The sequence below is a fragment of the Vanellus vanellus genome, assembly GCF_965231255.1.
Source record: "Vanellus vanellus genome assembly, chromosome: 1".
NCBI lineage: Eukaryota > Metazoa > Chordata > Aves > Charadriiformes > Charadriidae > Vanellus > Vanellus vanellus.
The window spans coordinates 145,315,962-145,342,685 of record NC_138905.1 but is presented as its reverse complement, the minus strand read 5'-3'; the positions used below and the strand labels follow the sequence as shown (position 1 = coordinate 145,342,685).

At 41.6% G+C, this 26,724-nt stretch overlaps 1 protein-coding gene across 2 annotated transcripts; it reads left to right on the top strand.

The window, feature by feature from the left end:
* Window positions 1–4,948: 4,948 nt before the first annotated feature.
* AKAP17A (A-kinase anchoring protein 17A) lies at window positions 4,949–26,709 on the top strand. Of its 2 annotated transcripts, XM_082498444.1 has the most exons (6): window positions 4,949–4,979; window positions 5,296–6,525; window positions 8,820–8,968; window positions 10,078–10,318; window positions 11,784–12,687; window positions 26,675–26,709. In XM_082498444.1, exons 2-6 carry the CDS (start codon window positions 5,764–5,766, stop codon window positions 26,692–26,694), a joined length of 2,076 nt encoding a protein of 691 aa, XP_082354570.1. In that variant the 5' UTR covers window positions 4,949–4,979; window positions 5,296–5,763; the 3' UTR covers window positions 26,695–26,709. The 2 variants fall into 2 exon arrangements, with proteins under 2 accessions (XP_082354570.1, XP_082354569.1); XM_082498443.1 differs by lacking the exons at window positions 4,949–4,979; window positions 26,675–26,709 and having other exon boundaries at window positions 11,784–12,884.
* The last annotated feature ends 15 nt before the right edge of the window (window positions 26,710–26,724 follow it).

The following is a 26,724-nucleotide window of genomic DNA, read 5'->3' as shown; positions in this document are numbered from 1 at the left end:
AGTGACATCTTCTATTAGACTATCTGTTGAAGTCAGAAAAAAGGTATAAGCTTTTAGACATGGTAGATAGTTTTTAAGGTCGGTAACGCAATGTTTTTGTCAGAGTTGGGAAGAGACAACGTCTTACAGTAAAAATCAGATTTACATACGCTGTTGCACTTGAATACTGTCCCTTACTGATGGCTACTTTGCCTGTTCATCCGTCCTCTTCCTGGTAGGTGTGACACCCTTTCTTCACTGACCTTCACTTTAGACTCTGAAAACTCATTTAGGTATCTCACTACAGTGAAAAAATAATAATAAAAATGACACAGAGACACTGTTTACTCTTGCCGCACTGTGGTATTGATGATTGATTACATCTTTTAAAAGTTGCATACATCATCACTGCTTCTTCTTGCCTGTATGTTTTACAATATTGAATGTAATGCTTGTAACAGTTCTTTCAAGTATATCAGAAAAATATTCTGTGAAAGCTGTCACGGTTGTGGCTGATGTCATGGCATGGGTAACCTCAATTCTGGCATTTTGTAACTTTTCAGAGCATTGATTTACTCTTTTAGTTTAAAAATACAGAATATTTATTTCTGGCCCAGTCTTGAGGAGTGGGGCTATCATTATGCACAGGATTCAAAATCTTTGCCATGACACTGCTACTGAAACTCTCTGGAATGTAACTAGATCTGCTTTATGTGCTCCCAAGTGCAAGTTTGGAGGAAAGGTGTGACATACTATGCAGGGGCTCTCAGACTATAAAGTTCAAACTATTTCAGTGTTGCGTAGTAGCAGCAGTTCCAGCTTCTGCCTTTATGCTAGTACTTAATTAAGCCACAAAAGAAACAGAGTAAAGCCAGCAGCTACCAGCGCCTGTGATGTGAAGTAGCACCTCTGCACAACAGCTATGGTCTCGCTGCAGCTGCTGGACTGATGGTGACCTCCTGTGTTGTTCTCATTATTGCTTCAAAGTCATTATTTCCACACAGTGGTTAGCACAAGCTGAAGGTTACTGCAGTCCTGGTTTCTCAAGTGGTGGGAGTTTATCCAAGGTGGGACCTGGTGCCTGTTTTAAAACGCTGGAGCAGTGGCAGGAAGGTGCTGTAGTGGGTGAGTCACTGGATGCAGGCAGGAGATTGGCAGCAGCAGCAGGAACAGCTTGTGGGCTAGGGATGCGCAGCAGAAAATTGCAAGAGGTAGGTGGGGGCATGTGACTACAGTTCTAGTGTTAAAACTGGGGTTCTCTGGGAACGTGGGAGCACATACCTGGAGGGTAGTGGCCCAGGGAATAGGGGCAGGCCTTCTCTTGCGTGTACGTGGCAACTTCTGCACCCTTCACTTGCAGTGAACCCAAGTATGAGGAATCTGCTGATGGTTAAGCTACAGTGAGAAGCTCTGATGTGTCACCTGCAACATAGTATAAGATCACTTAAGAACTGCACTTGAGGATCTGATGGCCTATCAAACACTTCTCATTTGTACAGTGGGCAAAGCAGACACAAAAAGCGAACAAGCACAAAATGGACAACTGCCTCCTGTGCCCACTACTGCAACTCAAACCTCTTTTTTTTAACTGATATAAACTGAGGACCAGTGCAGGATGACAGCATATTCAAGAGATGCACTTTGGTATGCCTTAAATATTTACCAGTGAACAATTATGTAAAGACACATCAATACTTTCCATATTTTCCTTTCTTCTCCCCATGCATGTGGGAAGCTTTTTGGAAAACAACGGACACGTTGAAATAATGAGCTTATGAACTTTGTGCAACAGAAGAGATAAAAGACAAGCTGGTACAGTCTGAAGGTCGACATGAAGGAGGAATTCACAGGAGGAATTCACACGCTGATACTGAAACTGCTGCGACCCCTAAATAGATGCTGAATGTGTATTGCTACAGCTGTATTTAACCAATAATAGTTTGTGTGTATAAGTTTAAAGGCCAATGAGCACAAGACACGATGCTAACCCACGTTGTAGTAAAAGTATATAACACCTCAAGTATTGTAATAAAACAGCTTCAGCATGATCATATTGGTCTGCGTCTGAGTCCCACCGCACATGCAGATGGGGAGAAGAAAGGAAAACCTTTTCCCATTCAGACGGCAGTTGATTAAATAGTTCCTGGATATTGAGAACACCAAGAATATCATCCTGTTAAAGACTCGGACATCTGAATTCAGGTATCTGCATGCAGATAGCTACTTGTAAACTAGAAACAGGATTCAGCTTCCTGGAATAAGGGCTTAGATTCTATCGAGATTCTCTAGAGTACTGGAGATGTCAGCTAAGATGCAGTAGGCTCAACCCAGGATTTGAGAAGATTCACACCCTCCTAAAGCAGCAGCTGAAAGCCAAGCACGACCGAGACCCCACAGCCCCTAAGATGACACCAAAGGCTCAATTCAGTTGTCTAACTCACATGCCTACTGCTCTTTGGGATGCTGTAGGGTATCCAGCATAACCTCCAGCTTGTTGTCCCATAACAGGGTTCGAGCCTGGTGTGCAGCAGCCAACTACCACACACAGCGCCGAGATTCCATGTTTGGAACTTTATTCAGTTCTGTGCAGAAGCGGGTTCTAGGCGATCATTCACAAAGCTAGCATGCCCACACAAGGCACAACTGACTTGTATATGTTTAGCTTATCAGCAAAAAAGTTAATTGATTAATTAACTATTGTTCAAGACAATACATAACTACAAACTACAGCATATGTGCTCATTAATTCCAGGTCATTATACAAAGGCCATCTAGCATTAGCATATGTCCTGGTTTGAGGTAAAACAGAACCAATTTTCTTTTCAGTAATTTTACTTTGCAGCTAAGCTTCTTCTACCTAACTAACTCTATGAAATTAATGGCATATTCTTCAGACAGTGTCAGCTACCAGAGTGATAAGGCCTCATGTTTATAGCTGATGCCCAGGCATGGTATGCAGAGAGGCTCCTGCTTATACTTACTGCTATAACGCCCAAGGCAGCTAACTTTGGTATTTGCCCCAAAATAGTTGGAAGCTCAGAAGTGGAAAAGCGTAGAAGGGTTGCACCTGCAGGAAGAAGCGACAGGACGGGTGACCCAAAATTGACCAACAGGGTATTCCATCCCATCTGCCTCACACTCAGTATAAAAGCTGAGGGATAAGAAGTGTCAGCCTCTTTCTTCGACAGCCAGCATTTGAGGAAGACTCTCTCTGTTCGTCTGCCTTTGATCCCGATCCATGTGTTCCTGAATCCAATTCCTGACTTCATCTCCAATCTGTTGTTGTGTCCAGTCTGTGTCTTTCCCAGCGCCTATTGGTGATGTGGTCATCATCCTGGGAGCTCGATACAGTTTTGTACATATTGTATATATTTCATTATTTTCTTGTTAATAGATTATTTTTTCTTTTTATTATTTTATTATTAATATTTCATTAAAGTAGTTTAGTTTCTTTTTCAACCCATAAGTTCTCTCTTCCTCTCATTCTCTCTCCTCTGCTCTGAAGGGAAATGCTCTTCCTTCTCTGAAGGGAGGGAGGTCAAAGAGAGCATGTCACTCATTCAGTGCCCAGTTCGGCCCAAACCATGACAGCATATAAGATCTCTTCCCAGGAGTGTGATTTTTACCATGCTAATTAGGCTTAGGTTACTTTAGGTTGCTGGAGACAGGTAAAGTTGGCACTCACTCCCTTCAAATCTATCTTCTATTCTTACAATTAATTGTTCTGCCTACTTCCTAATTTTGTAGTTAAACGCTCTGTCTACCTTCTAATCTTGTAGTTAAATGCTCTGTCTGTTTTCTGTTATCGTTAACTGCTCTGTGACCCCACATCCATCCTTCCTCCCATGTACTCGTCCATCCATGGACACGCTCATCCATCCATCCATGGACTTATCCACCCATGCGACCACAAGCTGGCAGTGTAGGCAGGTCTCCTGCAGGTTATGTGCCGTGTTTTCCAGACTCACCTATGTTGCTTGGCTGTCTCACAGCATCTCGCATAGCACCAGTCACTCATGTTTATGCAACTAAATTATGTCTCATTGATTTGTGCCATTCCTTCATAAATAGAGAGTCTGAGATTGTTTCCAAAGAAAAAAAATGATGACTTGATGGAAATGTGTGGTAAGCAGCAAGCAGGAGGCTACCTTCCTGGGTAGATGGTGACTGCAGAGGCTCTCCTTCCCAAGCGGTGAGGTGGCGTTTGGCAGGGTGAGACCTTATCGCTCTCTACAACTACCTGAAAGGAGGCTGTAGCGGGTGGGGGTTGGTCTCTTTTCCCAAGTAACAGGCAATAGGACAAGATAAAATGGCCTGAAGTTGTGCCGCGGCGGTTCAGATTGTGTATTAGGAAAAATTTCTTTACCGAGAGGACTGTCAAGCATTGGAACAGGCTGCCCAGGGAAGGGGTTGAGTCACCATCCCTGGGGGTATTTAAAAGATGTGTAGATATGGTGCTGAGGGATGTGGCTTTGCAGTGGACTTGGCAGTGTTCGGTTAATGGTTGGACTTGATCCCTTCCAACCAAAACAATTCCATGATCCCGTGCCCACATGCCCCGGGCTGTTAGAAGGAAACGGTGAAAACCACCTTATGGGGAAACAGGCCCGCTCACCCCCGCTGTTAGTATGTTTTTGTGGGACGGCACGAGGCCAAGCCCTCAGCTGCACCGCCAGCCGCCATTTTGGCTTCAAGCCTCCTCCGCCCTCGCCCCTCTCCCGCCCCGTCGCCAGGCGGCGCCGTGCTGGGCGCTGCCATAGAGAGAGCGAGCGCGCCCGCCGTTTTCCGGCCGGGAAGACTTCCGCCAGGCGGAAGCGGAAGCGGCCCCAGCGGCGCGCGGTAGAGGCAGGGGCCGGCGCCGGCGGCTGTTGCTTGTGAGGCCGAGCCGCCCCGCCGGCTGCGGGTGAGGCGGGCGCCGGGAAGGGGGAGGAGGCTGGTTGGGCGCCGCTGGGATCCGGCGGCCGGGGAGCGCGTCGGGGACCCGGCGAGGGAGGGCGCAGGTAACCCGGCCCAGCCCGGCCCGGCCCGGCCCGGCCCGCTGGCGGCCCTCCCCGCTGGCGGCCCTCCCCGCTGGCGGCCCTCCCCGCTGGCGGCCCTCCCCGCTGGGCTTCTTCTTCCCGGGGTCTCTCCCCGCCGCCCGGGCTCGTCCCGTCGGGGTCAGCCGCCGGCGGGTGGCGGTCGCTGGCTGCGGTGCGGCTCAGGGCCCTCCCCCGCCTCGTTCTGCTGAGGCTGCGCAGCGCTGCTGGGAGGGGGGGTGGTGGTGTCGGTGGGGCCTCTGGCTTCTAAATAATACAGGGCGGTTTTCTCTCGTTGCAGGCGCCTTCCAAGTCTTTCTGCTGGAGTGGGATCCGCCTCGGCGGTAGCCGGCTGGCGTTTAGTGCTTGTTAAGTAGACTTCAGAGTGGTGTGACATCGCGCTGCCAGTTCCTTCCTTCTGTAAAAAGGGTAGCTGCTTTCTGAGCCATCACATACCAACTTCATGTATTCCTAAGATTGTCATCAACTTCTTGTTTTGTTTTTGTTTTGTTTTGTTTTGTTTTCTGAAGCCTTACTGAGGTTAAACTACAGGTTCTAGTGGTTATAAAGTAATTTAAGATGTTTGTACTACTCTCTTTTAACTCTGTAATTGACTCTTGTATTAAGAGACATTGTTTTAACTCGGGAATGGTTAAATGGCCAAAGAATTCACTTATTTACGGATAAGGGCTATTTTAAGTCACTACTGTTAGCCTGCAACTTAAACTTGCATCTTTTATGTTTTTTTATCCTATGCTTTTTCTGTGTTATGGCTGCTGCAACAATAGTTCATGATACATCAGAAGCTGTAGAGCTCTGTGCTCCCTGTGGGTTATATCTTAAACCCATTACAAAAATGACCATCAGTGTGGCACTTCCTCAGCTGAAACAACCGGGAAAATCCATTTCGAACTGGGAAGTGATGGAAAGATTGAAAGGGATGGTGCAAACTCATCAGTTTTCCACTCTGCGGATTTCCAAAAGCACGATGGATTTCATCCGGTTTGAAGGAGAGGTTGAAAACAAAAGTTTGGTTAAATCTTTTCTGGCATGTCTTGATGGCAAAACAATAAAGCTGAGTGGCTTCTCTGACATTTTAAAAGTCCGTGCTGCGGAATATAAGATTGACTTTCCTACCAGACATGACTGGGACTCGTTTTTCCGTGATGCAAAAGATATGAATGAAACTTTGCCAGGGGAAAGGCCAGATACTATTCACTTAGAGGGCTTACCTTGTAAGTGGTTTGCAGCAAAGGACTCTGGCTCAGAAAAGCCAAGTGAAGAAGTCCTTATAAAAGTTTTCAAGACGTTTGGAGAAATACGTAATGTGGACATACCCATGCTGGACCCTTACAGAGAAGAAATGACTGGCAGAAACTTTCACACTTTCAGTTTTGGAGGCCATTTAAATTTTGAAGCTTATGTTCAATACCGGGAGTACGCAGGTTTCATTAAGGCCATGAACGCCCTGCGAGGGATGAAGCTGATGTATAAAGGCGATGATGGCAAAGCAGTGGCTTGCAATATAAAGGTGAGAAACTGTGGGCTTTTTTATGGGAACTCATGTGAAAGACAAAATAGAGCTAAATGTTATTTCACTAGTGCTTATAGCCTACATCTATGTACTGTAGTGATGACGACAGGTGACGTTAACAGCAGTAATGTATTTTTATGGAACAGTCGTAGAATTTTTAATGGCAAATGATGGAAGAAAAATGTCATGTTAGACTACTTGACCAAAGTGGGTGGCGTTTTGCTTTTTTTTTTTTTTTTTTTTTTTTTTTTTGACAAGGCAGTTCTAGAAATGAGAACCGTTTGGTGGAAGGACCAAGTATATGAACATGACCTGCTAAATAGTTTTTAGGAAGTAATTTGTGTTTATAAATCTTGTAATTTCACTTACAATTCTAATTCTGAACAAGTTCAGACATATTTCACCAGAAGGCTGACTTTAAAGTGCATTGTTCTCTGTTGTGTTCACTACAAATAGAAATTTCGGGGGAGAATTTCACAGCCTCTATATTTAGTCCCAGCATTGATAATGAGGTCTACCTGACAAGTGTCAGAACTGTGGAGTTTAATATTATGTGGCCTAATCATTATTGTATTTCACGTACAGAAAGCCCCCACAAAAATTTAAATGATAATATTAATCTGTAGCACAGTTCCCTGTGAATGCAGTGTGCTTAATTCATAATAGTAACATATTGAGTTTTCCAGAGTTTTTTTTCTGTAACCCTATTGTCTTAGAAATTAGAACTGTGATAGAGAACAAGACAGTCTGTTCAGATGTAGTATCTATGAAAGCATGACCTGAAGAAAACTTGCTCTAATATGTTTGGAGACAGTCTGTGCACTTATATATCAGTTGAGTGAAATGTTTGCAGGTGTATTTCAGTATGCTCAATAGTCATTCATCAAATCAGAAAGTGTATTTCAGGCAAAAGCTTGAGTATTCCTATGTGCAATGTGGGAACGTGCAAATATTTATCCAAGTTTTAGTTTAGTCAGTATAAGTAAAATGCTGTAATCTTTTATCTTGTTATCAAAGTTTGTCAGTTAGAGCGTAGAAACTGTTTTTACCTTGACCCTCAAGGTTTTCAAGGGGATGTGAAATTAAAACTGTCGCCTGCATGCAGGGGATCAGGGTTCCCAAATTTAGTTTGGCCGTGCAAGAGGAAGCATGCCTTCCTAGCAGCAGCCCTGGGGATTGATAGGAAAGAGGGAGGGCTGTGTTTGTGACTGAACTGTCAGAATGGATCCCTTTCATACAAGGTCACAACACCTTGTCTGTTTCTACCTGTCTGTCCTTTTAGCCAGCTAGAAACATCATTTACGTAGAGCCTGGGTGAATTAAACTGCAGAGTATGTGCTGCTTGTTCTCTGCCCAATGGTTCATGATGATGGGCCTGCAGTAATGTATTATGGACCCCTGCCTGCTTGTACAGACATTGGTATCTAGAATGGGAGATTAGGCCACCCGGGCTGTGATCTCTGCTGGTGTCCTGGTTCAATGTGCAGCTGGGCATGGCCAAGGTGTGCCTGTATGTCCTGGAAGCTGAGTGTTTTCCCAGGTCTCATTGCTCAGCTGTGTGTAACTTCCTTTTCTCTTGTGTTCCCAGTCTCAAACTTAGAGCTTCAGCACAGTGCAGCTCAGTTTGGGAGTCTTCTTGTTAGGAGGCTGTGGAGTCTCCTTCTCTGGAGACATTCAAAACTCGCCTGGACGCCTTCCTGTGCAACCTCATTTAGGTGTTCCTGCTCCGACAGGGGGATTGGACTAGATGATCTTTTGAGGTCCCTTCCAATCCCTAGCATACTGTGATACTGTGAATTGGTGGGGAGGCACTTAAACCAGGTGCTGAATGTTGTAGAACTTTCTGCTGCTGAACTTACGGATCATCAGAGTGTTAGATAGAAAGGGAGACCTTTATTAGGGCCCATTTGTAATGAGTGCTGTACAGTCCCTAATAGCACACAAGTTGAAAGAGTTCTGTATGTTTCTGTTCTGACAGGTTGAAAACATTGAACAGCCAGAGCCTACACCACAGTAGGGTTTACTTTTGGATGTCAGACACACACAAAAGTGTAAACGGATACTTGGTTGTGCTAGTGTGCAGGCATTTAGTTCCCGGTTATCTGGTTATAGTACTCTGGTGCTTGCTCTGGGGCACATAGAGGAGTTCCCTTGGTTTTGGAAAAGGTTTTATATTTCTGATTGTATTTACACTGTGGTTTGGATACTTTTGTGCTAAGTTAAAATTGTTTGGGATTGTTGGGGACTTTTTTTTGTCTACTTAAAACTGTTTTCAATTGTATCCTGTAAAGGTTTCTTTTGACTCAACAAAACACCTTAGTGATGCATCAATTAAGAAGCGTCAGCTTGAGAGACAAAAGCTTCAGGAGCTTGAAAAACAGAGAGAAGAACAAAAACGTAAGGAGAAAGAAGCTGAGGAAAAACAAAAAGAGGAAGAAAGGTATTCACAGGTTATTTCTCAGTTATATTTTTAGCAATAAGACATAGTAAAAACTGTAGTTACTTCCTCGTACCAGCATCAATAGAAACTAACTAAACACAAGTTTACTTTCAAAGTTCTACTGCTGTAACTAAAGTCAAGCACTTAAAATATTGTGGTCCTTTTGAGGAGGGTAGGATTCAGGGATTATGAGATTTGGAGAAGTGTTTTACACAGTCTTTTTTTGTTGTTGTTGTTGAACAGTAATTTCAGGAGCTGAGAACTTACATGATGTGTAGTCATTCTGATGGGAAAAATGTGCATTGTAATGGAGAGTAGAAAATTATGCACTTGTTATATTAGCAACTTGGCTATTATAAAGCTAATTTGTTCTTAACATCAGTATTTTTCCAGGAAAGGGGTGGGATACAAGCATATCTTAACAGTGACATTTTAAGAAAATGTATATAGGTGCAAATGTCATAAGACAGCTATTCAGAATATAAATATGAATGGACCTCATTGTTTAGGAGGTTGTATGGTGTCCAGTTGCCTTGATGTGTATAAATTCTCATTGCTTAATGTTTAGACATTAAACAGTTTCTGAAACTACAAAGTTATTTAGATTGTCACTAATGCTTATGTTCCATTCAAAATATTAAATCTGCAAAATATTCAGTTTCCTAAAAATTGTGCCATTAGTCACCTGATCTCAGAAACCCTTGGCCTTTTACATAAGCTACCATTTTGTCCTAATGACTGAAATAAAATCCACCAACCCCTCTATACATTAATTGGCTTGGTAATTTTCTTCTCACTATTGTGACTGACCTCCTAGCTGCCTGATGCATTATTATTGTCTCTGGTCAAATTGATTTAAAAAAAAAAAATTTGTTGCAGCCATGTTTTGTTTGCATTCCAACTTGTTTTCAAATATTGACAGGCTAATTATTGTTTGCTGTCACAACTAATGTTTAAAGTGTTTGTTGTTTTCTACTTCTGTTTTTCAGTAATCAACAAGATTTACTTAGAAACAAATTTATTTAAGTACAAAATACATTTTTACATAAGAGTAGAAGTCTAAAATTGTACCTGCCCTAGATAAGGTGAAAATATTATTCTCTTTTTAGGAAGCAGAGAGAGCTTGAAGAATATGAGAGAGAGAGAAAAAGAGAAGAAAAGCTGCGCAGGAGAGAACAGAAGCAGAAAGATCGTGAAGTTCGCCGAAACAAAAAACAACTTGAAAAACTTCAAGCTGAAGAACAGAAAAAACTGCAAGAGAAAATAAAGTTAGAAGAAAGGAAACTCCTGTTAGCTCAGAGAAATCTTCAGTCCATTAGACTAATTGCAGAACTGCTAAGCAGAGCAAAGGTAACTTCAGTATTTGTATCAGAAGCTAATGAAGAACCCAGCAGAACAAAGCCTTTTACTGACTTGAGAAGGTGTGGGAACACTGTTCATTAAACAACAGATTTAGTATCTCTCCAGATGCTATTCCTTAGACCAAAAATTCAAAAAAGTGCAATGAAACAGTATTTGTCCCTTGGTAAAATACAGACCTTTAGGTAAATGGAAGAGTGAACTTGAACCTGTAGTCCTGGATAGCTTTTTTTTTTAATTGTAAGCTAATTGGCAGACTTGCTTTTAAGTCCAGTAAGCATGATAAAGTGATTTAAACATAGAGGATAAGACACAGGACTCCTTATTTCTAATTCTAGTTTTGATGCTGTTTCCCTTCTGGCTTTCAGCAATGCTGTTAACTATTCTTTGTAGTTTCAGAGAATGAGCTTTCATTATTTGATGTTTGCAATTGTGCAGAACAATTTCTCTGTAGGAAGAGTACTGTCAGCTAAAGTTTCAAATGTTAGATCCTGTCTCTCTAACAGCATTGTTATTTTTCACTGAAACAGGATGTCATTTGCTTAAGACTTGGATAAAGTCATGTTAGGATGTATCATAATGTAAGTTTTTTCTGTAGAAATTAAAAACTGTGTGGCAAAGCACACACAGGTTTTTTTTTCCCTGATGCCAGTGTACCTCAGGAGTGTTTTTGAACTCGTATGGTGCTATGTGGTGAGTTACATGCGAGGAGAAGGGAGAAATACTTCTTGCAGGCTTTGTAACTTTTGCAGCTGTGAAATAGAAAGCTGGTCTGATAAATCAAAGCAGAGTTTCTTTTACTGACAGAATTGCAAGGTCTGCGCTAAGCTGTTTGTCTGGATCAGAATTAAAAAAAAAAAGTTTGAACTTTCTTTTTCAGTATCATGAGTTTCTAACATGGTTGACAAAATGAGAATCAGTTTCTACATAATATGCATGTGTTTAATTATTTGCTGTTTTTTATGGACTCATTGTAAAGTTATCTATGAACCACAGATTGCAATCATCTAAGAGAAATTAATGTTTTAAATTTGACTGAAACCTTCAAGTGTTGGCCCTGATAAATGTATTTTAATAGTTCAAATTTCACATATTGTTCTAGCTTGTGTGTTACTCTCGTCATATTAAAGAGACGTAAAGACCAAGCTTTGGTTTTGCCTTGTGGAACAGCTAGGAGAAATTAACACTCAAAAGCATTTGTGGAATAAGACTAATGTTTCACCTTACAACAGTTGTGTGTCAATGTTTAGGTTTTTGTTGTTTGGTTGGTTGGTTTTGGTTTTTTTTTCCCTTTAAAAGGGAAGCAACTGTTTTATTTTGGGATGGTTAAGTTCTGTTTGTTAGATTAAATTTTTTGTCATATTGCTGCTTTTGTGTTATGGTATAACTTAGAAGCATGAGCAGGTCTATAAATATTTTCATATTTACTCTTATCTTCCCTTTGACTGTCTTTCAGACAGTAAAGCTTTTGGAGCAAGAACACAATGAAGAAAAGATTCGTCTTCAGCAGCTAGAGGAGAGACGAAGGCTCCAGGAGGCCGAGCTCAAACGTGTGGAAGAAGAAAAAGAGAGAGCACTGGGGTTGCAGAGGAAGGAAAAGGAACTGAGGGTGAAACTATTGAACAATCTTCTGAGCAAGAAAATGGATGCAGTTAATCAAAACAAAGAAGAAACAGAAGCGTCTCAGTCTGACATGCTGATAACACCTAGTGGTGTTCCACACACTGTGTCATCCAGCTGCATCACTTCTACCTCAGGACAGGCTGTTACAAGCAAACTGGCTCCCGGCTCTCAAAGGGAAGTACCATCCCCTGAGAGTGTAAACACTCAGTGCAAGTACTTGAATGGCAATGTTCATGACAAAGTTCATGTCAAAGAAGGTCAGAAACTTCATACCACAAACTCTGAGAGGTGTTCTGAGAAAAGAAGTTCAGGGGAACTTTCATGTGTTCCCACCAATAACCAGCAGCAGAAGAACGTCTCTAGCTATGACAAGGATACCTGCAGGAAGGACTCACACTATGAGCAGCGCAAACGTAGCACAGAGCCAAGGAGAAGAAAGAGCCGTTCATGTAGCAGTGTAAACACTGATGAGAGTAAGAGTAAACGAGAGAGGAGCAGACACAGAAGAGATGTGAGTTATCTGGATGAAAAGCGCAGGAAAGAAAGGAGGTATTATAGACACTCTAGCAGAAGTTACAGTCCTCGACGAAGCCGTAGTCCCCGTCGAAGAAGCGTAAGCCCCAAACGTTCACGTTACAGAAGAACTCGCAGTAATGAACGTAGACGAGACAGAAGAGAAAGAAGTCGTAGTCGCAGAAGTGTGAGCAGGAGACAAAGGCACCGGAGGAGATCACTGAGTAAGCAAAGGAGTACTTGGAGTGGGTAGTGGAGGCTTTGGCTCCTTGAAAAGGCTGTGCTTGGACAAAAGGTCCAGAAAGTTCTAAACGAGACCTCATCTGTGTGACTGCTGTAGAAAACACGTTTGTTTAAACCAATGCTTAACTTGCATTTAATCCCTGAAATCAAGCAAATAGATGCCTGATTTTTTTCTTGATGTTCCTTTGTGCTTTGTTGTCTCTTTCTAGGTTTCTACCACCATGTAGGTGTAACTGCCTGTGCTTGTGCTCGAGTTCCTACAGTGCTAAAAGCCAACCTGTTTTCTTGATTTTCAGTTTTCTAACCCTTAATTTTAGTTGATTTAGTTTTTGTCTCTGTATCACCTAATTTGGCTTGAGAAGTATATGGGAACATCTGGAACTCCAGACGTGACAAGCTATTACATACAGATTTGATTTTAAATGCTTTCTGGTGCATTCAATGAAATCACATTTAACAAAGTAGAGATTTTCTGATTGAGATGGATAGCAGAACTTGCATATAGTTCTTAAAACTGACTATAAAGTTTATCAGGATATCTTTTAAACTCCTATGGTTCCTTCATATGTCTGTATAGTGCCAAGCTTTGTGGCGCAAGTTATTGGGCATGTAATGCCATTTGTATAATAATACCTTCCATGTAAGAGAGGCACGCTGATGTAGGAAGTAAGAAGCAGTGATAAAATGGTTGAAAAGTTGTTCTGTTATTTTGTTGACATATTTGGCTTTGTAATTACTTTAAGTGGCATAGAGCCACTTGAAGTATTTTTTCAGGTACATACAGAGGTAGCCATTGTCTTTTGAAAAAGGGGCCTTCTTGCTAAATTATTTTTACTTGTGGTGTTGGAAAGTAAGGCTGCAGTGTCTCTTAAATCTGTTTAAGAATACTTTTGCTTCTAAAATGCAGCTCAGGAATATTAAAAGCTATAACATTACATTGAAAGAGTTTATTTTGCCTTTTTATGGTAAAATTAAAAAGAAAACTGTTTCCAGTGAACTGAAGTTGCTGTTTTCATGTCAGTATATTAAATCTGCGGAAGTGTTGTATGAGAACCCATTTGTTGCAAAAAATCACTCAACATATTTGAATAACGAAGCTCAGACACTCTTCTTGATGGTCCTGTTATGTACAGCTATGTCAACTGTTAATTCAGCAGGGTGTGTGCTCTTTTATCAACAGTCTTCAGATGCAGATGGCGTTTTCCTCACACTGATGCATCAGATCAAAGTACATCCCTTTCCTGGAGTGCCTGAGAGGCACATTGGTGCTACAGCTCAGCTGGATCCCTGGCTGACTGAGTTTGTGTGCATTGCTTTCAGTGAATCCATACAGGGTTTGTTTCTTACTAGACCATGCTGCTGAAATCATTGTTGTTACTAGCTGTGGAAAGAAAAGGTATACATTCTTTTCCCTTTCTGGCAATTCACATTTTTGAAGTTCTCCAATTAATTATGTTACTTCTCAAGTTTTTGTGACCTCTTTTGTGAGTTTCACCACTGTTTTGGGTGCTGAGACCTAGACTGATTTATTTAATCATCTCATCACCACTGATCTCTTGAATTCCGAGCAGTTGGCTCTCTGTGGAGAGTTCATTTTTTCTGCTGTCTTCATTAAAGTGTTAAAAGCCTATCTACCTGAAGATAAGTTCATCTTTAGTAATGATTTTGCTAAAATGCAATCTAATGTTGTTCACAAAATATTTGATAAGGCTGGTGGGATGCCTGTTTGTAAACACACGCAGTTCTACTTAGCCTGCTCTTAAATATTGACACACTATCCATGGTAACACCACTTTTTTTAAAAAAGTGTATTCTATCTGTGGTTATGTGAGAAGTTTAACTAATAGCTCTTAGTACCAATGTCTTCGAGCTCAGGATTAGAGTCCTATTAGTATTGCAACAGTATATTTCTACTGTGGATTTCCACTGGGACTGATATGTTGGGTGGAGGTCTTGATGATAGATTATGTAAGTAGTTGGGGAGATGCTCATTTATAATTCTACTTTCAGGAAGTTGTCAAGCTATGAATGCAGTGTCATTGTCAGGAATGGAAGCAGTTAAAGAAGTGGCAGTTGCCAAAAAGTGTTGGAGTCATACTGGAAGAACCCAATGGATATTGTTAGTTGATGATGAAAAAAGACTGTGCTTGATAGGGTTTTTTTTTTTTCTCCAGAGAGGGCACCAAGAGTAGGTTTTGTATCCCACCCTGAAATGATTGAATTCCGTAAGCTCCCCTGATGTTTAGGTCAATTTCTGAGGCCAGAGAAAATAAGGGGGAGGATGTTCAGCTGTCAAGCTTTGGTAATCATTCAGCTTAATGCACCATATCCAGCTCTGACTTCATACAAGGTCCTAAAAGTGCACTAGCATAAAGTAACTCTGTTGTTTATAGTGCTTGTATTATTTCTTCTTTTCACAGCAGCTTCAGGAAGAAAAGCCTGGAAGTGTTTTGAAGCTATTTGCAAATGCTTACTTTCAAAACTGCAGAGGGAATGCGGAAGTTCTCTTTCAGTCGGCCAGCTGAACCCAATCAAGACCTCTTAAAACTCCTAGTATCTAAAGTTGCCCAGTAACTGCTCAGTGCAGAGTTTTATCTAGTCTAACACTTAGCAGTATTATTACTTCAGGTATGTGTTTTGCTCACCAAAATCTTTTCAGTGCTGAATTTCCTGAAATGCATATTGCGTCATGTGTCCATGTACTGGTTCTGGCTGGGATGGAGTTAACTTTCTTCAGAGCTGCTGGTTTGCTGTGTTTTGGATTTGTGACAAGCAGTGTTGATAACGCACCAATGCTTTAGCTATTGCTGAGCAGTGCTTGCACAGTGTCAAGGCCTTCTCCATTTTGCATTTTGTGCACACCCCCCTGAATGGGTAGGCTGAGGTTGGGTAAGAGGTTGGGAGGGGATGCAGCTAGGACAGCTGACCCCAGCTGACCAAAGGGATATCCTGTGCTGTATAACATCATGCTCAACAATAAAAATGGGGGCTTTTGTCTTTCCAAGGTAGCTGTTGCTCCAAGACTGTCTGGCCCTCTGTCTGCTTGTGGTCATCATTGATAAGGAGCTTTGAACTGCAAGGAAACTGAAGAGTTGAAACTGTAGTCTTTTAATAAGGTCACAAATATAAATTACGCCATGCCAAATAGAATTTATTCAGGTTTCATTATGGCTGGGGTGTGTGCTTGTACTACTGCAAAAACCTTGCTGATGCAATAACTTAATACATTTTTTGATAGTAAACAATTGCTCTTTGTTCTGTATTGATTGTAAGTCAGTACATTTTTGTGAAGTAGCTTCTAGGGGTCTTAGTGTTTTGAATGAAAGAACCTAGGATACCAGCAGGCTTTATAATGGCTTCTAGATGCCGAAGTACCAAAGTTACTGATATTTTTCCCTACTTTGGAAGAATGTTGCGATGCTGATTGCTTAAATCTTGCCTGATTGCTTGGATTTGCAAGACTGGTTTTCAAGAGCTGTCTAAAAGCAGGTAAAATTAGTTGGCCTTTTTTCTTCCATTTTGGTGTATGTCTGTTGAGTGACCTTGAGTTCATATGAAAAGATAAGTATTTAACGTCTATCGTCTGCTGTTTTAGCTGCTTTAAAGCAATGTCCTTTTGAAATGGGCTTCAAACTTTGATTAACAAACTTTGGTCTAATTAATGAAGGAGTTCCAATAATCCACACTACTGTTCTTGTCTAATTATTAAACTTACAGTGTTTAAATCACACTGTAGTCACAGGTTCTGGTATAAATGTTAAGGAAACAGAGTAGTACAGGATTTAGCAACTAATATTTATCAAAGACATACCAAACTAATAAATACTTCTGAAACATTGAATTTATGTTGGTATGGTTGAGTATTGGATCGAGTCTGACTTAGCTAGTAGGCTACCTCTACTTTCAGAGCATAGCTGCTGGAAATCCAATCCAGTGAGAATGTCTGCAGAGATACCTGCCTGTTTACTTCTGAAACTGGTCAATGAGGATTATGTACCAGTAGTAACCTGACTCTCTTTGCCTAGGCTTGTTATGAGTTGCATGTTACTTACGTCCCATTGCATTGAAGTTACATACCTTGTTCTGTTTGTCTGTCAATATTCAGTGTTTGGTTTTGTTTTGGAGGCTTTGTTCTCCTGGGTTGTAAGCAGAAATCTATTCACTGTTTTTATCAGAACATCAAGGATCTGGGTGAGCAAGACTATAAGTCTTTGTTTCTTCTCCAGTAGACTGCCATTGGAAAAGTTGGAGTCTGGATGTTAGCTTTCATCTTGCCTGAACATATTGCAGCCCCAGGGGTTTAGGGTAGAGATGGGGAAAGAAATCCTTGAAGATGATGGAAGACTTTTATACAAGTCATTCCTCCAGAAGTGTTAAGCTTATCCCATGCATTTGACTTTATTGTTCGTCCTGCTTTCAAACTCTGGAGCTCTTCCCGTGCCATTGCAAAGCCAAAAACTCAAGTAGTTCCCAGCTTCTTGGTTTGTGTCAGGCAGCCATACCTATCAGTGAATTTTAAGCTTACTTTAAAATCAGCCTATGTTGCTGGAGAAAGCTCAGGTTTGCTCTTTACTGGTATGTTTTTTTTCTTCAGTAGTGGAAAAATTTCCTCAGTGAGCAAGACTGGTGTGGAGTAAATATGGGGTGTAAATCCCATTAAGTCATGGATCGGGCAACTCCACCATATAGCACTGTGTTCATGCCTGCTGGAAGGTCTTAGCAGCAGTGTAAGAGACCTCTGAGCCCTGTTCTACTTACTGAGTGCCAAGAAATGCCCAGGGTTTCTTCCGATGTTCTGTCTCCGTTCTTGAGTCTTTTAAGTTACGCAATGAGATAGGGAGAGTTTTCTCAGTTGTGAGGATGCACCTCTCTTCTTGAAATCAGCTCTGGGAGAGATTTCACATCTATCACTACAAAACACGACGTCTCCCTTTTGTCCTTGTAGAGGTGCCAGGAGCATAGGATCAAGCCAGTGGGAACCCGCCTTGCTCTGGAGGTTGTATAGGGTTCAGAAGGGCATTAACCGTCTAATAATACAAGGCAGTGTGTGACCTCTTCGTTTTTGAGGATGAGGATCCTGCTTATCGCAGACTGCTTGCAGGAAGGTCTGAGCTGAAAGGGGTGGAAAGGTCGTAGGATAAAGCTCCCGAGCTTCCCCGTATTGTGCAGTAGCTGGTGCATGCTGTCCACATGTATGTTGATGCCTCACCATGCCTCTTGGCACTGGCAGCCAGGAATGGTTTTTCTGCAGCCCTTTTTAAGCAAAGAAGAGCATGAGCCTCAAAAGGGTAAGAAATCCAAGTTCCCATTGCTATGGACAGTGTTACCACATAATCCTGTTTGGATCCTTAAAGAAGAATGTTTCCTCCTGTTCCTATCTGAGGGCTGATGGCCCTCTGCACTTACCAGCCTTTCAGCCTGCAATTTTCTTTTTATATTCTGGGCTCAACCTGCACTAGGTGACTTGGGAAGCAGCTTATTCAACAGAAACTATGGCTTCTCCACAAGGGCAAGGGGGCAAGTCCAAGCCCTTCAATATGATTGTTGTGGTGTTTTCCATCCACTTACTGCCTGCTGTAGTAAAGTAATTTTGATAATGTATGAGACATTGTCAGAAGTAATTGATATTAATAAGAAGTGGTTACCCAAGCCATGACCATACCCATGATTTTTTGTAATTGACTCTACCTTTGTAGAGTATTCTATTCAATGGCCAAGAATAAGGGCATATGCATGGTTAGGTATGCATATAAAAACATTTGATATGTTATCTGGAAGCATCATCTTGAAAGCTGTTAGTGAAAATGGGAGTTTTTGCAATGGCTCCCAAAATTGTGAGGACAGGACTGTACCAGGGACTGCAATGCTATAAATGCAAACAAATGAGAGCTGATCACTGCTCAGCACTACCTGGACATTGCACCAGTGTGAGGTTTAGGGCAGTTCTTGAACATGTACAGGATTGTGTAACAGACCATTGCAGCTGTTTGTGTTTGACAGCAGAGGTAGAGATGTTGCTAGATTGTATATGACAGCAATTAAACCAACTAATTTGGCAGGTTCCTTAATTCATAAATGGGTGAGCAGAATTGACCACTGATGTATTGTATTGGTACATAAGTTAAAGGTGTTTTTTTTTATAATTGAGGAAATATATGTATTGCCTGTGTTTTGATCTGGTATCCTGCCTTTGAGGTTTGGTTATAAACTGGGTACAACACACATTTCATTAAGTTTATGTTGCATTCTGTTGATCCGTCCCTTCCCCAGCCCAACAAATGTGTTATTTGCAGAATGTATCTTCTGCTGCCTCACAATAAATTTGCAGTTGTCTCTAGCATTTGTATGAAGCAGCAACCTAGTTGCAGTCGATACTTCAGAACTGGGTGTACAGAATTATTGTTGTTAAAAGGAAATGTATCTCTGATTTTTTTGTGCTTAATCTGATACCGGGCTCTTGAAGCTTGTTTCAAATGGTGTGCACCACTGTCCTTCTCTATAATTATAGCACAGAAAATGAATTTGGTCTGGTTCCCCCTCACCTGCTGCATCCTCTTAATATATCTGCTGCTTCCTCGCAAAAAAAAAATAATTAAAAAATCATAGATTAACTCAAATGCTGTGCTGTAGTAGTAGGTTCTAAAACTTTTGAAGGGCTAAGGCTGATTTGAACTGCTTTTTAACTGATACCTAATCTAGTTGCATGTGCGCTGTCGCACCTGCAAAGTGAGCTCTACCTGCTCTGGACGGGATGCCCAGGAGTGCTGTCCTTGAAACTGGACTATTTGTAGCACAACATGAAGGAATAATGGTGTGGTAGCACCACAGTCACTCCCAGCTAGCAGTCTCAACCTGCCAACCAAGTGTCTGAGCAAGGGTTGATCCCTCATACTGGGTCTTCCCTGCAATTCTCTGTATGATCCTGGACATATGCATGTAAGTGCTCTGAGGAATTGCCTAATAGTGTCTGTTACTTCCTGTCTTAACTGGAAAAGGGAAGGGCTGGCAAAGTCTTTCTCTTCTGCTCACTGCACTTGACAAGGCTGGCAAACAATATAAAGCTGTAAAAAAAAAAAAAAACAAAAAAAAAAAAAAAACCAAAACCAAAAAAACATTTTAGGTGAAACACCAGGTAAAAGGACTTCAGGGGTGCTTGCCCATGCCAAGCCACGGGGACACTTTTTTCTGAAGCTCTCTTTTTGAAGAAACGGAGGAGAAGATTGTCAGACTAGCAAGTGTAACATGGCCTGTGCAAGGCGGTTGCATGCCTACTGATTGCCTTTGGGAGGCTTGACAGAGCGCAAGTTATTTCTGACATACAAGCCTACCTCAGCTGCTCTCTGTCTTGGTTTTCTTTTTCTATCTCTCTCTCTTTAAAGTTTTGGCCTCTACTAGTTTTAGCTAGTGAACCTGCCTGTCCTCAGGGAGACTATGCCTCTTGTCTCTCCTGGCACCTTCCTCTGACAGGGGTTTCAATGATTATTTGATTGAATTTTGTTGAGAGATTATTTGCAGGCCAGGAGGTTAAACCAAGAACAACTGGATTGCTTGCGATGGACTTTAAAAGACATTCTCAGAGTTTTCATTGTAAGGAAAACTGAGGAGAAGGGAGGATTTGGTTAGAGAATGAGCTGGGTATACAGGATTGCCTGCCCACCTTAAATGTCCATCAGTAGTAAACAGGAAAAAAAAAAATAATTAGTTGCTGTCAAAAACTGACAGAAGCAATAGTCATATTACTAGGGAAATACATCTGTTGTAAAAAATGAGAAGAATTAAAAGTTACAAAGACGAAAACTAGCATTTTGTTAAAACTGGGTGTTCTGTTTCAAAGAAAAAGTATGATACTGAGTATCTTGGCTTTTTAGAATTCTTAAAAAAAAATAAAAGGGCACAAACTGTATTGTCTTAGTGCACATCCAGGCCATCTGATACATGCTGGGCATACTTAGAAGCTTAATAATGATAGCAAGGCACACTTGTTTCCATACTGGCGTTACTGAAACTCATTGTCGTAGTGACGTCCCTGAGATTTGTACTTATTGCTTATAAGGAAGGTTGCGTGTGTGAAAATAGTGTCATCTGCCATTTCTCAGTGAAAGACACATTAGTCTTACTAAATCTGCTTTGTTCATAGATCATTTCTTAGTTTCAAATGTTGTGCAAAAATGACGTAATTATTTTTTGTGTAGTATTTGTCTGTAGTGAGTCATTTAGGTGAAGAAAAATTCATCACCAAAATAGAACCGTGGAGGTAAAGTAACAGCTTTAGCCTGCACATGGTCTAAGTGCTATGACAAAAGCCTTGATGGGGTTTTTGGAGAAAGCAAGCCATTGCAATTTCATCTTCATGAATGCATTTGTAGCTTAAAAGGAGCTTAGACTTTAAGCCTCACTAACAATTTACTTGGAAACAGCAACACACTGTGTGTGGCTTTGCATCAATCTGATGTGAGTTATCTGCAACCCTCCTACCCTACATCTCGCTACTGGTTTTAATCCCATTAGACGATTACATCTGGTGTCCTCAACAGACAGATTTAGTCATAATTTAAAAAGTACTTCAAGTGGGTTTAATTAACTTTGTGGTCATTTAATTACCAGAGCCTCTTGTGTCCTATAACTTTGCCTTAAGTGAAGTGAATTTATGGCCCGTTAGGACATGCTAGCCTACAGTTGTGCACATAACTGTCTGTTATTTAGTCAAAACTACAAGAATCAAGGGTTGAGCATTTTCATACTCATGAATCTTTAATGCAGCTGTACTAAATGCCACTCTAATACCTGATTGCCAATCTGTGGCTGAGTCATTTGAGGAAGGTGGTCTGCAAGCTTGAGTGGCAGCTAGCGCTTCCTAGAGTTTTGTTTAGCTCAACAGAAGAGAAATACATCAGTGTGGCAAGCATTTGCTTCCAGTGTGGCTGATGGCCTCAATCTGAATAGCCATTATGATCCTGGGAATGGGAGATCTTTATGCTTGGGCAAAATTGCACCAATTTGTTTCTCAGTAGTAGGTAGGCAGAATTTGCCTTTAGCAGAGAAATATTTTTATTTTCCCACACCTTTCTAATCTTTCTTTGGTTAGTGATATTTATCTCTGTACAATTTCTCTATTTTAATCAGAGTGTGAAAGCTATTGAGGGAAAGAAGTTGACCTGGTTATCCATATGGATGGAGACTTAGTGAGAAGTTTTTGAGCTTTCTTTTCCCATAGAAAATAGTGGAAAAAGAATGGATCTTTCTTTGGAATTGATCTGAGGAAATGAAAAAGTTGTAGCGTGTTCAATAAGAGTGGGTCTAGATTTGGGTAAGTGAATGAACTCTGCAGACTCGCACTTAGTGCATGTGCAGATGGAAGTTCCTAAATAGAAACTGAGACTGTGTGCTCTCCTTGAGGTGGGGATAGCAGGGAATCACGGAATTTTCAGAGTTGGAAGGGACCTCTAGAGATCACCTAGTCCAACTCCCCTGCTAAAGCAGGATTGCCTAGAGCACATTACTCAGGACTGCATCCAGGCGGGTCTTGAAAATCTCGCCTGATGTCCATTATGAATGTAGCTGTGTTCTTGAAAACTGTTGTCCATGCTTTTCCTTCAGAGAAATGGTGTCTTGTTAAATACAAGCTGCACAGATTCACAGTCACTCTGGCAGAGAAGTGTGTTGTGATCTCCAGCCTCCACAGTACAAAATAAAGTTTTGGTGTCTAACCTGTACCGAACAGTGAAGTCTGGTGCACTAGCGAGACAATAGCACTATATTTACAGGCTATGTTGGCCTAAGAGGTATTGGAGGTCTAAGTGTTTCTACAGTGTGGTGTTTGCTATAACTTTTGTGTGTTTGGACCTAGTGTTCTGGTAACACAGGAGACCCTGTGGTGTTAGAACCTGGGAACAGGTACTGGTTTTGGGTTGTATATGGAGGGGAAAAAAGCTGATAATTGTGACATCTGCTTTGCTAACTTTTGCAACTAACTCCTAAAGTAGGTTGCTATTTTACTGGCTAAAAGAAATACATCTTTTGGCTGAAATGTAAGGATCTGAATGAAAAATACTGATTCACAGAAGGATTATACAGTCAAAACTTTCAGTAGAGGAAGTTTCACTGCATCCAGAAAATGGTCAGAAGGAACACATGGAAAACTTTATACTGGCCTGTTTCTTCTAAAATGGGGCAGGTTCAAAAGAGAAGCACAGAACTAACCTTCAGCAGCAGTGTATAAATACAACCTGCTTCCTAGGAAAGGAAGAGAACATTAAAATGTTGCGTTGGGACGAAGTTATAAAGTGCAGTCTACACATATGCCAAGGTAACGTAGACAAAAATGTTGAGCTGCGAGTTGATCACTGTATTGCTCAAGTTTTGCCCGTTAACCTAATCACTGAAGCATGGAGAAAGCTACCACTGAAAAAAATGCTACTGTGTAACATTTTGCCATCACTGTATCACCTAAGTCAAGCCTCATTCAGTGTTGTTGCCTGAAGGGTCACTAAATGTGTGACACAAAACCTGTGAGTCTTTTCCTGATGCAAAGGGTCTTTTCTCATCCGAGAGTTGCAATGTCTGCCCAAAAAGGCAAGACGGCAGGCATTTACAAGCTGGACCAACGGACAGTGGGGCAGAGAGGTTTTGGGAAATAACCCAGGGTTTTGATTTTCTGATGAAAGACCTATGAGGTATGTTCTGCATGAAGTCGAAATCTGCGCCACATCTGACACTTAGCAATCATTTCATTGTTTCTTCCCAAGGACTTTCTGCATACCCCTGGCTACTTTTACAGAGAAAGGGAGGAAGGCTGTGGCATCCATCTGGAAAATGTAAAACGTTTTTTTATCCCTCAGCACGCTGCTCTGCCGAAACGTGGTAAAGCACAAGTAGGACACCCCTGCTGTGGTGCTGCTATCAACCAGGCATTGCTTTCTAAGCCGGTGTGCAGGGAGACCTGCAAAATACAGAAAAGGGGTGAGAGTAGGTTTAATTCCTTGTAATCTTCACCTGAGTGATCATTGTCAGAGCAAACTAATCACTGCGGCAAAGCAGCACAACAGACTGTTACAGTTTCTCTTCAGACTGGCTGCTTCTGCACATGGGGATGAGGTATACGGTATCGCCAGCCCCAGGCTCACCTGGACCTGTGCCCATCACAGCAAGTTTCAGCTCCCCTCTGGTTATGCCCTGTGTTTCTTTTATCTTTTCCATGGACATGGCTTGCAAACCAGTCCAGGGAAGCACACACACAGGTTTTCCACACCTGGTTGGAAATTGTTGCAGGCACAGACTGTGGTGGGATGCTTTCTTCTCCTTCAGCTCCTTGTGTGGATTCTGCTCTCGGATTATTTCCTCAGCAGCTCTAGCCTGCTATGTAGTAGTTATGCCAGTCATTTTCCTTGATGGGTAAGGTCTGAGGCCCTGTGTACGTGACCGGAGCCCAAGTCTGAACATGTCTCTGTTTCTGCATGGTGAAGTTAAGTGCTGTGCATATGCTTGGGTGAGGGGTGATGGAATTAGGGCCGTGTGAGGTGCCAGGCTTGGCCAAGAGTGTGCCTTAACCCTTTGAGCTGAGCTGATATTCCTTCACTCTTAAACCCCTGTGAACGTCCACATTTCACTTGAAGAATTGTGTTGCCAAATTGTCTTCTTTCCTTTGGGGTCACATCATTGGGCTGACTAACATGTGTAAGGCTTTCTGTTCTTGTGAAGTCTCCCAGCATCAAAATGCCAGCTTGATGGAGTAGAGCTGCTTTTGAACAAGACCCGAGAAAGACTCCACTTTGGTTTATCAACTCCTGGTGCATCGCACTGAGTTCTGGTTCTTGATGCTGTTCTGTATTGATTTCTGTTTTGCTTATTACAAGCTTTCAAGTGCTTCTGAAGTACCAGCGTGTTAACTGACTGCTGAACTGACAATACAAGCTTTAATCTGCGCTGCTTCTTTAGCCTTGTACTTGATGATGGAAGAGCCAAAGAAACAGCTGAACCTGGTAGAGAGACCCATTGAAGCTTAGCTAACAGGTTTTGTAACCAGTGTGTTTCTCCGAAGCAATAAGATTAAGTGGATCAGCTGGTGTGCTCTGTGCCTGGTGGAAAGAAGCTTATTTAAATTAAGAGGACAGAGAATCTGTGCCTCAGTCCAGAAACAAGATGGGTTCCACAGAAGACCTTGACTACCCTCAAACCATCTTGCAATACAACAGTGGATTTTTAGTCTCAAAGGTAAGAAATATAACTCAGTCTTGGATAGATGTCTAAGATTATGCAGACAGAAATGTTCAAGGATCGCTCAGTATTCAAGGTCCTGAATATAAGTCTTTGGGATGAAAACCATCTCATACGAAAGCATCCTGTCTGCTCATTTAGACAGGAAGGAAATTTGACAAGAAAAAAGATGTGATAGCAAGCTGACCTCTCAGGATAGGCTTAGCATTTATTGAGACCTCTCTGACCTTTGGAGGCTTGGATGAGCAGACCTTGTCTCTGCATGAGGCTTTATAAAAACCCTGGATTTTATAGTTGAGGGCTTGCTGTCTGACTGCCTCAAATGTGGAAGGTTCCTTTGGTGGTGGGATTTCTTCCCACTTTTTGGATTTTGAGAAACAGAGAGCTGACTTGAATTGCCTTTTTTACTCCTTGTTAAACCATGCAAAGAACAAGATTTTTTGAATGTCTTCTCAAAAAATTTCCTTCCCTCTCCCGTGGTTTGTCTGTATGTATTATGCAGAAGGCTGAGCTTGAGAGCTTCTGTGTCTTGCCTCTTTTCAAGTGAAAGAGAGTCTGGTATAATGACTGTTTTTCCAAAAAGCATTTAATTAAGGCACAAAAGTAGAACTAGTAGTTCTGCTTTCATTACTGTTAACGGTTGTTATTTGCCTTTCTGTGTGTGTAAGCACATGAGCATAAAATTATAATGTCCAGTGCAGTGGAGACTTTTTCCTCATTTACTCTTTAGTTACCTTTTCTATTGTCCCTTGCTGCACCTCTGGCCAACATGGCAGTGGAAGGAATACTCTTTGGATTGTGCAAATACTGCTGCATCTTAAGGCTCCTGAAATGCAGAGCTGAGAATAAAGAGAGGAAAAAAGGATAATGAAAAATCCTTTTGCTTGGTGAGAAAGAGGAGTGCTCAGTGCTTTCCAAATTGAAAATTGGTACTATGTTTTTGAGACGTGAACTCAACTTTGGATAAACCATGTTCTTACTGAGGGTAAAAGGAGCTTCCCTTGAACTTTATCAAATCGTTGTAGGTACAGGCAGTCAATTGAGTTGATGCCTTTGTTACCATTTTACACTTGACTGTACAGCTAAAGAAGGATGTTTTTCTTATGTGTGGTTATATATGTCTGTCTGAAGGTTAAGGGTTGTTCCTGGAGATGTTACATACCTTCGCTATGAAAAGTTGGGGCAATTCTGCTGACCTGAATGAGGCAGTACTTCCTCCCTGCCTCAGGGAGACAACTGTATTGATGCATGTCAGTCACTGAAAAAAGTCCATAGAGTGGGCTATCCCCCCGCTGCTGCAACCCACAGGATAGTCTCCAGGGTTCACTGGAGCATATGTTAGATCCTTAAAGAACGAAAACAACAACAGAAAATCCCATCAGCACATAGTCTTGCCTTTGTGCTCTCCAGGCAAAAAACAAGAGAGATGATGATAACGTGCTCTGAAACTAAGGAATAGGCAAGAATATTCACACTGAAAACTGGTCTCTAAATGTGAACCTTTGTGAGCCAAAAAATGTTGGCTGACTTTGCCAGAAAAGGAATAGAAATGAAGAAGGTGCACTACAAGCACTGTATGGTATTATCGGTGTTCAGAGAAACTTCAATTTAATCATTGGACTTGTTTATATGAAATATGATTTTACATGAAAAAAATATTATGTGTATATTTTCTCCCAATGAAGCAGCTTTAGAAATGGAGTACGGTATGGTGCTTTCACCTGATCCCTCACTCCCACCTTTCCTTACCCCCAGATTATGTTCACTGCCTGTGAGTTGGGGGTGTTTGATCTTCTGCTGGAGTC